This window comes from Cervus elaphus, chromosome 15 (assembly GCF_910594005.1).
Source record: "Cervus elaphus chromosome 15, mCerEla1.1, whole genome shotgun sequence".
Classification (NCBI taxonomy): Eukaryota; Metazoa; Chordata; class Mammalia; order Artiodactyla; family Cervidae; genus Cervus; species Cervus elaphus.
This window is the reverse complement of record NC_057829.1, coordinates 8463588-8476919: the sequence shown is the minus strand read 5'-3', so window position 1 is coordinate 8476919 and position 13332 is coordinate 8463588. Positions and strand designations below refer to the sequence as shown.

At 43.1% G+C, this 13332-nt stretch overlaps 1 protein-coding gene across 3 annotated transcripts in view; it reads left to right on the top strand.

Annotated features, from left to right (window-relative positions):
- Positions 1–228: 228 nt before the first annotated feature.
- NTPCR (nucleoside-triphosphatase, cancer-related) overlaps positions 229–13332 on the top strand; it is a 35687-nt gene continuing 22583 nt past the window's right edge. Inside the window, exons 1-4 of one of the 3 annotated variants that reach the window (XM_043925992.1) lie at positions 269–408; positions 4255–4494; positions 5964–6126; positions 6743–6839. In XM_043925992.1, the coding sequence (XP_043781927.1) occupies positions 4467–4494; positions 5964–6126; positions 6743–6839 (288 nt within the window). In that variant the 5' untranslated portion in view covers positions 269–408; positions 4255–4466. Of the gene's footprint in view, positions 409–4254; positions 4495–5963; positions 6127–6742; positions 6840–13332 lie in introns of all 3 variants that reach the window. The other 2 variants (XM_043925993.1, XM_043925990.1) reach the window with 2 other exon arrangements.

The window sequence follows — 13332 nt, the reverse complement described above, 5'->3', positions numbered from 1 at the left end:
CTCCTCGCAAACACCCTGCCTAAGTCCAACACGGAGGCTGAAGCACACAGACCGAGGGAAGACCAGAATAACCACGTCGCTGAAAGGAGGTCTCAGCGAGGACCGCCGCTAAGCGCAGAGGGCGCAAGCGCAGACGGGCGCTGAGCGCGGAGGGCGGAAGCGCAGACCGACGCTGGGCGCGGAGGGCGCAAGCGCAGACCGACGCTGAGTGCGGAGGGCGCATGCGCGGCCTTACAGACGTTGCTTCCGGCTGGCGGAGGAGGGGACTGCGGTGCTGGGGGGCGGACCCTGGGTCGCGACCTCTCCCACCTTCCGGGTTCGGCGACTTCGACCCCACCCGTAGGGGGTCGTGCCCCCAACCCGAGCCTACCCGCATGGCCCGGCACGTGTTCCTGACTGGGCCCCCAGGTAATCTTGCCAGTGTCCGCACCCTCCACGAGGCCGAGGGGTGGGCGTGGCGTGCGCGTGGGGTTGCGGCAGCCGGTGCTCTCCGCCTCTAAAATTCCGGATGTTAAGTTACAGGCTTGGTGGTCAGAAGCCTGCGGAAAATGTGATTGAGTCCATAAGGTAAATGAAATGAAGCCAACTTCAGGAGGGCGAGACCAGGTTGTTATGGAGTGGCACCTGGGCTTCCGTATTAAGGTGTTAAGTAGGATCAAAGGCAGTAGTATTACTATCCCTGGTAGCTCAGGCGGTAAAGAATTCGCCTGCAATGTGGGACACCCGGGTTCGAGCCCTGGGTTGGGAAGATCCCCTGGCGGAGGGCATGGCAACCCATTACAGTATTTTTGCCTGGAGAATCCCACGGACAGAGGAGCCTGGTGGGCTACAGTCCGTGGGGTCGGAAAGAGTAGGACAGGACTGAGCGACTAACACTCTGAAGTTGTGATGTGCACATGCCATATTTCAGGATCTCTGCCACCACCACCGAAGGTGTCTGATTTCTGTCGTCACACGCGCCTGCATTTATCATGAAAGAGTGGAATTCCAGTTGAATTCCAGTTGCAGGATAGTGCAACCGTGTTCCCTATCCACATTCACTGACCGCCCCCCCCCACCCCAATTTCCTGCATGAGTGAGGTCGCAGGTTGAGAGCCTTGGTACCCCCACACACGGGGGCGGGGTACTGGGCACCCCCACCCAGACCCTACTTTGGTGCCTGTCCCTTTTAATGGAAATCCCTCCAACCTTAGGCTGTGAAGGTCTCATCTTTGAAAGGTGGTGAAAGTGAAAGTTAAGTTGCTCAGTTGTGTCCGACTCTTTGCGACCCCGTGGACTGTAGCCCACCAGGCTCCTCCTTACATGGGATTCTCCAGGCAAGGATACTGGAGTGGGTTGCCATTTCCTTCTCCAGGGGATCGTCCCCACGCAGGGATCGAACCCACGTCTCCCTCATTGCAGGCAGATGCTTTAATCTCTGAGCCACCAGGGAAGTCCTTGAAAGGTGGTGGTGTGCCTTTAAATGAGAGACTGGTGGAACAGATAGATGCCTTTTAAGCTAAGATGCTGCACATAGATAAGCCATTACTAAAAGAAGAGGCAAGAAGTTTGTGGCAGCATCAGATTAAGACAGCATCAGATAGGTTAAGAGAGAACAGCAACAAAAAAGATGGGCTTTGAGTGCAGAAAGTGATTCTTTAGCTTCTTTGCAGTTTCAGGTTAACTGTGCATTCAGATATCAACCATTGTAACCCCAGGCCTGAAATTCTCTTTCACTTTTTTTTAATGAGTATCTTTAGCTTTTAGGACCACAGGTTAACTTAATGTTGCAGATTCTGGAGTTTTATATTTATCAGGCAATGGGGGAGTGGTGAGGAGAAGGGTGTTTTGAGAAATTTCTAATATCCAGAGGTACTCCTTAATATTGTAAAGGAATGTCTTCTAAAAGTTGATTTGTCAGTCGTTTATTTGAAACTTTATTTGAAAGTTTTCTCAGCAGCCTGGCCCCAGGACATCTATGTGTTTCATAACAGAGGTGGCTTATTTTTATGATTGTACCTGCCTGAGTCCTGGAGGTGGGTGAGGACAGAGGCCAGCCAGGCCAATACTAGTTCTTCTTTCTGTTTCCTTCTTTATAAAAGTTTTATATGCATACACATGATTGAAAGACTCAATGCTAGAGTGTAGCTTTCTTAAGCCTGGCCTTAAACCCACTAACCTTCTTTTCCTCCCAGTTTTCCCAAAGCAGTTACACTATAATTTTAATTAGCTCAGTGGTCAGTGTTGATGGTATTTTGACTGTAAAAGTAAACCACAGTAGAGCCATGGAGCCAAGAGTATCTGTAATGTATTTTCCCTTTATGCATATTTTCCCCCCTTTGGAATTTCCTCCTGTTTTTTTCATTGACTTAGTATCTTTCTGTTACCAGCCCAGTCCCAAACTCTGCCTGCTGTTTGAATCTCTGTGTGTTCAGACATCAAGTATCTTCTCAGAGACACTTGTGTACACTCTCAGGGCCACACTCATGTGTCCTTCGCACTTAGCAGTTTTTCCCCCACGTCCAGCTGTCCAGCCTGTGACCTATCCAGAGGGCTTTCTCTGACCCCTGGCGCCCACCTCTGCCTACACACGGGCAGGCCTGAAAGGCCAGGGAATTCCTGCCCACTGAAGCAGCCGTGACCCTTGACAGTTGGAAGTTGGTGGGTAAACTCCTTCCTCACTCATCATACAAGAGAACTCTGAATGCAAAGCTGTCTCCTAGGATTTCTCAGTGGGATTAAACTACCCACTGATAACTTGTTGATAATGCAGTCACCTCCCCACCAGTGTGTTATCTTCGGGTGTTGCTTCCCAAATTAAACAGCCTGCATGTGAGTCTTTATTTCACGGTCCACTTTATAGGAGAACCAGAACCAAAATAATTCTGGGGCTTTCCAACCCATTCTTTCTGAATGTGGTGTGGGCCTTTGATTTTGGGGTCTCCTTCCTATAGGTCACTTCTTAGCCAGTGTAGATAGCAAATTAACTGAGATGAAAAATTTCTAGAGCTGAAGAGGGAGAAAGGGACTAGAGCCAAATGCCTCCTCTTGGTTTAAGTGTTCTCCCTAACAGATCAGACCCACGATAATCCCTTTTATTACAGCTGTTCCCTTTTGTCTTTTGCATAATGTAAATAGCTTTGTTTTTTTCTTAAATTAAGAGCAATACTCACTGTAAGACCAAAAAAAAATTAATCTAGAAAGTTATAAAGAAGAAATTGAAAGTGCCTTGGATTTACAACAGACAGAAACAAATGCCATAAATCTTTCTGTTCTTCTCGACATTTTCTTCTGGAGACACCCACATGCTTCACTTTTTAAATTGAGATATAGTTGATTTACAGTATTGTGTAAGTTTCATGTGCATAACAGTGATTCACAGTTTTTCAAGATTCTGTTTATAGGTATTATAAAATATTGCCTTTTTTCCCCCTGTGCTGTAGAATATATCCTTGTAGCTCATTTGTTTTATACGTAGTAGTTTGTGCCTCTTAATCTCCCCCATCATACCCCTTCCCTCTCCCCACTGGTAACCACTAGTTTCTTCTCTCTGTCTGTGAGTCTGTTTCTTTTTATTATATAAAACCAGTTTGTTCTATTTTTTAGATTCCATATATAAGTGATACCACACAGTATTTGTCTTTCTCTGCCTGAATTATTTCACTAAGCATAATATCGTCCAGGCCCATCCATGATGTTGCAGATGGCAAAATTTCATTTTTTTTTATAATTGAGTAGTATTTCATTGTATTGTATACCATATCTTTGTCCATTCATCTGTTGATGGAAACTTAGGTTGCTCCCATATGTTGTAAATAATGCTGCTATGAACATTTGGGGGTACATTTATCTTTTCAAAATGGTGTGTTCGTTTTCTTTGGATATATACCCAGGAGTGGAATTGCTGGATCATATGATAGTTCTGTTTTTAGTTTTTTGAGGAGCCTCTATACTGTTCTCCACAGTGACTGCACCAATTTATACATAACAGCGTACAAGGTTCCCTTTTCTTCACGTCCTTGCCAACATTTGTTATTTGTGGTCTTTCACAAAAAAAAAAGTAATGGAATACTACTGTGTATTTCTGTTGTTTCTTAACCTGCTTTTTCTCCATATATTATTTCCATATGTTGTGGTCTGCTTTCCATGCTAAGCAGTAAGCTCTTTCCATAGGTAAACAGTGTTCTCTTTAAAGGTTGCATGAGATTCTTATGGGTTTATGTCATTATACACATGATACCATAATTTAACAATCCCTAATGAATGAACATTAAGTTGTTTCAGAGAAGTCCCAGCTTACACATCAGCAGAGGCCACTTGCCTGTGTTGAGCGGATTCTTCAGTGACTCCCCTAAAGCAGCAGTTACCGAGGGACAGAGGTGGGGTTACATTCCCTCCGAGTGCCGTGAGCGTGGGCTGCTGTTCATGTTTCAGAAGGCCGGACACCATTGTTTGTTCGTGTGAAACTTGGAGGAAGAATGAACTAAATGAGAATAACATCATATTTTATTTCAAGTAAGCTTCAAAAGCTTCTTTGGGAACCCTGATGACTCTGCATGGGCAGCCATAGGAATAATACGGCTTGCAACCCTGTTGTGCCATAATAGCTGTGTTGCAGACGTGGTTTCCCATTTTGGGGTAGTCATGATGCCACTGACGTTGTATGAGGACAAGGTTCATATGAAATAAAATCATGGTGGCAGATGAAGGCCCCTGTTAAACTGTATGGTCTCTCTCAGTTGTCTGACCATGGATAAGTTGCCAATCTTCTCTGTGCTTCAGTTTCTTCTTCTGTAAAATAGGGACAAGGGTGGCAACTGCTTCACAGGGTAATTGTAAAGAATTAAGCAAGAAAATGCTTAGGAGGCATGCGAGACCAGGCCCTGCCTCCACAGTGTCACTGAATAGTAGTATTAAATAGTGTTTAGCACCCAAGTGTTAACCAGAGTAGTCCATTGGCTAGGCTGGGAGGAAAGGAAGGGGTCCTGGGTGGGGAGGATGAGTGGGCGGAGGCGCATAGGTTATCATCTGGGAAGAGGTTGGGGGCAAGTCAAAGGAATACTTAGGGATACTCTAGGAGGTGATGGAGATCAAAGCAGTCAATCCTAAAGGAAATCGGTCCTGAATATTCATTGGAAGGACTAATGCTGATGCTGAAACTCCAATACCTGATGCAAAGAACTGACTCATTGGAAAAGACCCTGATGCTGGGAAAGATTGAAGGTGGAGGAGAAGGGGATGACATAGGATGAGGTGCTTCGATGGTATCACCAGCTCGATGGACATGAGTTTGAGTAAACTCCGGGAGCTGGTGATGGACAGGGAAGCCTGGCGTGCTGCGGTCCATGGGGTTGCAAAGAGTTGGACACGACTGAGTGACTGAACTGAACTGAACTGAACTGAGGAGGTGATGGAAGGCATGGCCAACCTGAGGGGATCGCTTTTCTGGAAAAAGTTGAAAAATTGCCATTTCTAATAGTGTTGGAGGTATCTAAGAGTCCCATTTTGGGGAGCCATACATTGTAAGTCCAAGGAGAAATGAAGGGATGTTCCCACTGTTAAACATAGGTTCACAGTGCCTTGAAATCCTAACTTAAAGCATCTAGCCGTTGCCTGAAGCTTTACTTTCTAGGTGGAAAAGTTTGCTCCCTCAAGAAGAGTAAACCTAGGAGAAAACAAAAGCTTGTCTTGTAGGATGCAAATTGCACCTGAAATTATCATCAGAAAACCACTCAGTTGGTTCTCTGATCATGTATGTGACAAAACTAATAATGTTTCAGAATTTAAAAATAAACTTCAGTATACCATTCACATTTTTATTATATTTGTTTTCTACTTGAAACTAAACAGTTTTAACATCTGGAGCAATCAAAGTTAAGTGAAGTTAATATTCATAAAAGCCTTTTGCAGCCCATTTCTCTCCTGGTTGCTATGCTCCAACAAGGCAGTGGTTCCTGATGGACTTTTTTTTTTTTTTTCTCTAGGAGTTGGAAAAACAACACTGATCCAGAAAGCCACTGAAGTTTTAAAGTCCTCTGGCGTGCCTGTCGATGGGTTTTATACAGAAGAAGTCAGACAGGGAGGAAGAAGAATAGGGTTTGATGTTGTCACGTTATCTGGCATCCGGGGACCTTTATCCAGAATTGGGTACTCCAGCTTCATTCCTGAAGTGTCTTTTCTTTTCTTTTTTTCTTTGATCATGCCTCACGGCATCCGGGGTCTTAGTTCCCTGACTAAGAGATCAAACCTACGCCCTCTGCATTGGAAGGGCAGAATCGTAACCCCCAGACCACCACGGGAGTCCCTCTGCGGTGGTGTTCTCCTGGGGCTAGGGCTGAGCCAGGAGGTCCCTTCTGTCTTAAAGAATCTGGAGCTTTTATGGCTTTCTTGGCATCAAAGAAAACAGAGGTTGAAGTCATCGTATGAAAAGCAAAGTTGAAAATACCATATTTCAGTGCAAACTTATTCCACTGAACAGTAAGCTCTTCTCACTTGGTACCTTGTGGCCCTGTTTCTCCTGTCACTCTTCTAAGACAGATGATACACCCGCTCCTTGGAGGTAACTGCCAGGCTGTGGGTGCTGGTGTGTGCACCAGTGTTAGCCCTGCTCTCAGGAGGGAATGAGGAGTGAGATCAGCTTTGCTGACTGCACTCTCTAAGGATGGTTTAGCACATGGAGAAGGCCAGAGGCTCAGTGGAGCAGCTAAAAATCAGAAGTCAGTACAGGGGTCTCAAGGAGGGATGTACCATCTTTTTCTTTCAGGTCAGAGCCTCTGCCTGGAAAGCGTGAGTGCCGTGTAGGGCAGTACGTGGTGGATCTGACGTCCTTTGAGCAGCTGGCGCTCCCGGTCTTGAGGAATGTGAGTGTGTCTTTCTGCTTCTGAAGCCGGGCTGTTCTTAGTACCTTGTGGGAATTGCTAGCCCTGGGAACAGAGTGGCTTTTGCTCTACAGAGATGTCAGTTTTGTGTTTTACAGCTTAAAAGTCTTTAACTGATTGAGCTCATGTAATTTACTGTCACTCTGAACTACAAGTAAATTCCTTGTCACAGAAATTCAGTACATGTGAAAGACTTTATACTGGGTGGGCTTTGATGCCAATCTTCCACAGTCCCCAAAGATAAGTCTTTCCTCTGATCTTCCCCTTGTTTATATCTTAACCCTATCTTCACACCACAACAAATAAATATTTAGGAAGGTAAAATGTCATTATATGAACATAATGGTAAGAACTTAATACATTACATCACTGTATTACCTGTTATTTTTTTTAAAAAACAGCATTATTGAGGTATGGGTTTCCCAGGTGGCTCAGCAGTCAAGAATCTGCCTGCCAAAGCAAGAGACACAGGAGACACAGGTTCAGTTCCCGCGTCGGGAAGGTCTCCTGGAGAAGGAAACGGCAACCCGCTCTAGTATTCTTGCCTGGAGAATCCCATGGACTGAGGAGCCTGGGGGTTACAGTCCATAGGGGTCACAAAGAATTGGACCTGACTGAGCAGCTGAGCACATTTTGAGATATAATTCACATACTGTGCAATTCACCCATTTAAAATGTTCAGTTTTTTCTCATATACTTATGGGATTGTGCAATCAACTATCTTAGCCCGATTTTTGAACATTTTTGTCATCCCCAAAAGAAACCCCATTCCCATAAGCAATCTCTATTTCTATGTCTCTGCTGTTCTTTGAAACCACTGTCCTACTTTTTTGTCTGCAGATTTGGCTATTCTGAATATTTTCTGAGAAGGAAATAATACAATATGTGGTCTTTTGTGACTAGCTTATTTTATTTTGCATAATAGTTACAGGGTTTATCCATATCACAGCATATATCAGTACTTTGTTCCTTTTATGGCTATATAATATTGCATTGTATAGATATACCACAAATAATTTATCTATTCTTCAGCTAATGAGCATTTGGATATGCTTCTACTTTTGGCTATTATGAATGATGCTGCTCTGAACACTTATGGACAAGTTTTGGTGTAGATATCTGTTTTAATTCTCTTGTGGAGGACTACCTACAAGTGGAAATGCTGGGTCATGAGGTAATAATTATATATATAACTTTTTGAGAAAACACTGGTGTTTTCCAAACCAGTGATGCTGTTTTACATCCCCACCTGCAATGAATGAAGGTTTCTTTTCTGTGTAGCCTTTTGCTAATTGCTGTCTAATTATGTACAATCTAGTAGGTGTGATGCAGTATCACACTGTGGTTTTGATATGCACTTCCCTGTTGATCTCTGATGTTGAGCATCTTTTCACGTACTTACTGGCCATTTGTATATTTTCTTTGGAGAAATGTCTTTTTCTTTGGCCCATTTTTTACTTGCTTCAGTTGTCTTTTTATTACTGAGTTGTAAGATTTCTGTGTGAGTTCTGGATACCAGTCTGTTTTCAGATAACTGATTAGCTGGTCTGCAGTTGACTCTTTGTATCTCTGCATTCCACGTCTGTGGTTGTGGAAGACAAACTGCTGTGCCATTTCATATGAGGGATTTGAGCATCCTTGGATTTGGTGTGTGTGGGAGGGCCCTGGAACTGGTCTCCCTTGGATACCAAGGGACGCCTGTATTTATCTACTCTGTAGTTGTCTTTACTTTGTAGATGTGATGACACAAATGTTTTTATTTTTGAAAAGTCTAGTTCATCTATTTTTCTTATGGTGTTTGTGCTTTTGGCGTTTTACCAAAGAAGGCTTTGCCTGATGCCGTTTGATGGAGATTTATTTCCATGTGTTCTTCCAAGAATTTTATAGCTTTACTAATGCATTTAGGTCTGTGGTCTACTTTGAATTGGTTTTTGTGTATGGCGTAAGGTATGGATTAAAAGTGATTCTTTTGCATGTAAATATCCAGTTTTTCCAGAACTGTTTGTTGAAAAGACTCTTCTTTCTCCATTTAATTATATTGAAACTCTTTTACAAATCAGTTCAATTCTGTTTTGAATTCTATTCAGTTTATCCTCATGTCAGTTCCATCTGTTCTTATATCAGAATGACAGTGTTTGATTACTGAAGCTGGGATGTTGATAGAGGTTGTGTTGAATCTGTAAATCAGTTTGGGGAGTATTGCCATCTTGGTGGTGGTAGTTTAGTCACTAAGCCGTGTCCGATTCTTGTGATCCCATGGACTGTAGCCTGCCAGGCTCCTCTGTCCGTAGGATTCTCCAGGCAAGAATACTGAGTGGGTTGCCATTTCCTCCTCCAGGGGATCTTCCTGATCCTGGGTCTCCTGCATTGCAGGCAGGTTCTTTACCGACTGAGCTATGAGGGAAGCCCCATTGCCATCTTAACAATATTGTATCTTTTGATCCATGAACATGATTTATCTTTATATTTACTTAGACTGTCTTTGATTTTGTTCAGTCACATTGTTCTGAGGTTTCCAGCATACAAGTCTTATACTTCTTTTTAAAAAATTTATACCTTTTTATAAAAGTTTCCCAATTTTATTTTTAGACTGTTCATTATTAATGTATCCTGCAACCTAGGCAGACTAATAGTTCTAACAGTTCTTTAGTGAATTTCTTAGAATTTTCTATTTACAAAATGATATCATCTGCAAATGGGGAAAATTTTATTTCTTCCTATTTGCTTTGGATGCCTTTTATTTTTTCTTTCCTAATTGCCTCAACCAGAAGCTCAATTCGGTGAGTTTGTGAAGAATTGGTATTAATTTTTCTTGGAATGTTTGCTGGAATTCACCAGTGAAGCCATGTGGGTCTAGGTTTTTCTTCATGGGAAGCTTTCTAATTATGAATTCAATTTCTTTACTTGTTATATATCTGCTGGTTTTTTTATTTCATGCTGAATTAGTTGTGATAATTTGTGTCTGTTAGTAATTTATTTGTCCATGTCATTAGATAGTAAGTTAGTTAATTTGGCATACAGTTGTTCATATATTCCCCTATAATCCTTTTTACTTTGCAAAATCTGTTATATTTTCCCTTCTTTCATGCATTTTAACTGTTTAAGTTGTCTCTTTTTAGGACTTAATAACTAAAGGTTTGTCAATTTAGTCGATCTTTTCAAAGAACCAACTTTTGGCTTTGAGATTGTATATTACTTGTTTTTTGCATTCATTCATCAAATATTTATCAAATCCTTAATATATAGTCATGAACAAAACATGTTTTCTACTGTCTCAAAACTCTCATTCTAGTGGAAATGTAGATATTAAGCAAATAAATGGATAATTGTCATAAACGCTGCCAAGAAAAAAAAATGGGAGTGCTGTGAGAGAGACGAGAGGAGTGGACTTTAGATCTGCTCACCAGGAAAGAGCTCTGGGGTGGCGGCGTTTGGATGAAATGGAAAGGTGAGGAGGGCACCATCGCTTCCAGGAGAGAATATTCGGGTGTTTCGTGGCGGTCTGGGGAGAGTGTTGTGGATGACAGGAGCAGAGATGTGGAGGCCTCGGGGCCCTGGGCAGGAGCAGGTGAAGGAGGAGGGCCGCTTGGTGAGGTGGGTGGAGTCAGCCGTGCGAGGTTTTTGTGGACCATGTTAAGGAATATGGGTTTTATATCGTCTTATTATCGACTTACAACTTTGATACACTTCTGTGAAAATCGAATAGTGTGGACCTGCCTCGAGAGGCACTTCTTTGTGAACTCTGGCAGTCTCCACTGTACCAGCGGTGCAGTCCCGGTCCTCCCGGGGCCTCGGACCTGCCGTGTGGCTTCCTGCAGCCCGTCCTCCTCCCCATCCTCCTGCACGCGGCTCAGCCTGCCCGCCACGTGCCAGCCTTCCGCCCTTGCCGTTTGCCGTTTCTCATGCCTTGGCTTCTCTGCTCTTTTTTCTTTTGATACTCAGGGCTCAGCTGAAATAGACAGGCTTTGGTAAGTGCCCAAGGCTGCTGGAAATGCTGGGTGTGCCTGCGAAGGGCAGCGTCTGACTCCGGGCCTCGGGGTCTCGCGCCGCGTTCTGGCAGCGGCGGCTGCTCCTCCAGCCCGCCTGCCCCTTGGCCCTGTCTCGCCCTGGCTGCTCCTCTTTTTCCCCTAATTTATTTTTCTTGGAGCTTTCTCTCATGCCCTCTGCTGGGGACTCTGGTGCCTGTTGTATTGTGTGGAAGCGGTCAGGAAACGTGGTATTTTTATCTCTAGTTATTTTCCCATCCAGTACATACCTCTCCACCTAAATGTTAGAGAAGCAAGTGGACTACTTCAAATAAAATTCCAGATGATGACTCTGGCTTTGAGTACTGGATCGATATAAGGAATTGATTTTTGCACACCTTGCTTAGAGCAGACAATCCCGGGAGAGCAGTGTGTACATATGGGCTTGATGTCTAGCTGCAGGATTATATAAGAAATTGTGTACTGACCGGAATAAGAGCTAGAATCGCTCTCCGTTTTTTTTTTTTTTAATTAAAAGAGGGAAAAAAAAAACCAGACTCTTCCAGTATTTAATAGTTTGATTACCAAACCCAGACTGTCACATTCTAGGTAGAAGAAATTCCAAGGTTGCAGGTCAAGGTCATCAGTTTCTTTTCTGAAGCAGAAATTTTTCTCCCATCACATATATTTCATTGGAATGAAGAAAGGGAAAGGAATTAGTGTTTTGCCTTTATACTGAAAAAAAAAAAAAGAAATTTTTAAAGTAACTGGGCAACAAAAATAGGAGATTAGAGAGAGACAGATTTTATTATCGGCAATTGGAATGACCAATTCCAATTGGTCACTGGAAACTAAAGTAAACTGAGTTTTAGAAAGCACATTTAGGCAGGTCAGAGCCTATTCTTTAAATTTTTTAATTGAAAAACAGTTGATTTACTGTTAATTTCTGTGTTGTGTTAATTTCTGCTGTGTAGCAAAATGACTGTTATAGACATAGATAGATTCTTTTCTGTATTGCTTTCTATTATGGTTTGTCCCAGGATATTGAGTGTAGTTCTCTGTGCTGTAAATAGAACCTTGCTGTTTATCCCGTCTGTATACAGTGGTTCACATCTTCTAACCCCCAAGGGCTTCCCTGGTGGCTCAGTGGTAAAGAATCTGCCCGCAGTGCAGGAGACCCAGGTTCGATCCCTGGGTTGGAAAGATCCCCTGGAAAAGGGAATGGCTACTCACCTCAGTATTCTTGCCTGAAGAACTCCATGAGCAGAGGAGCTCGGTGGGCTACAGTCCATGGGGTCACAAAGAGTCAGACTCAACTGAGTGACTGACATTCACCCCAGACTCCCAGTCCGTCCCTCCCCCCTCTTCTCCCTTGGCAACCACGAGTTTCTTCTTTGAATCTCTTTCTGTTTCCTCGATAAGTTCTTTTGTGTTATATTCTATTTAATTTTCATTTTATTATTTGTTTGTTCGTTTGGCTGTGCTGGGTCTTCATTGAGGCCCACGGGCTCCCCATTGCTTCACAAGGGCTTTCTCTGGTTGAGGTGCATGGGCTTCTCACTGTGCTGCCTCCTGCTGTTCAGAGCCCAGGCTGTAGAAGCGAGGGCTTCAGTAGCTGCAGCATGCGGGCGTAGGTGCACTGCGACATGTGAGATCCCAGTTCCTGGACTGAGGGTTGAACCTGTGTCCCCTGCGTTGGCAGCTGGAGTCCCATCCTCTGGGGCACCAGGGAAGCCCCTGTGCCATATAGATTCCTTGTATAAGTGATATCATATAATACTTTTCTTTCTGTTTTTGACTTACTTCACTTAGTATGATAATCTCTAGTGGCACCCATATTGCTGCAGGTGGCATTGTTTCATTCTTTTTCATGGCTGACTAGTATTCCATTGCATGCATATATATATATATATATATATATATATGTGTGTGTGTGTGTGTGTGTGTGTGTGTGTATCTTCTTTATCCATTCTTCTGTCAATGGACTTTTTGATTATTTCCATGTCTTGGCTACTGTGAATGTGCTGCTATGAATGTAAGGGGTGCATGTATCCTTTTGAATTAGAGTTTTCTCTGGATATATGCCCAGGAGTAGAATTGCTGAATAATATGGCAACTCTATTTTCAGTTTCCTGAGGAATCTCCATACTGTTTTTCATTGTGGCTGCACAAACTTGCATTCCCACCAACAGTGGAGTAGGGTTCCCTTTTTTCTCCATACCCTCTCCAGCAATTATTATTTGTAGATTTTTTTTAATGTTGGCTATTCTGACCAGTGTGAGATTGTGCTTCATTGTAGTTTTAATTTGCATTGCTCTAATAATTAATGATGTTGAGCATCTTTTTTCTGTGCCTATTGGCCATCTTTATGTCTTCTTTGGAGAAATGTCTATTTAAGTCTTCTGCCTGTTTTTTTGGTTGGGTTGTTTGTTTGTTTTTGTTGTTATTGTATGAGTTGTTTGTATATTTTGGAAATTAAGCCCTTGTCGGTTGCATCGTTTGCAGATATG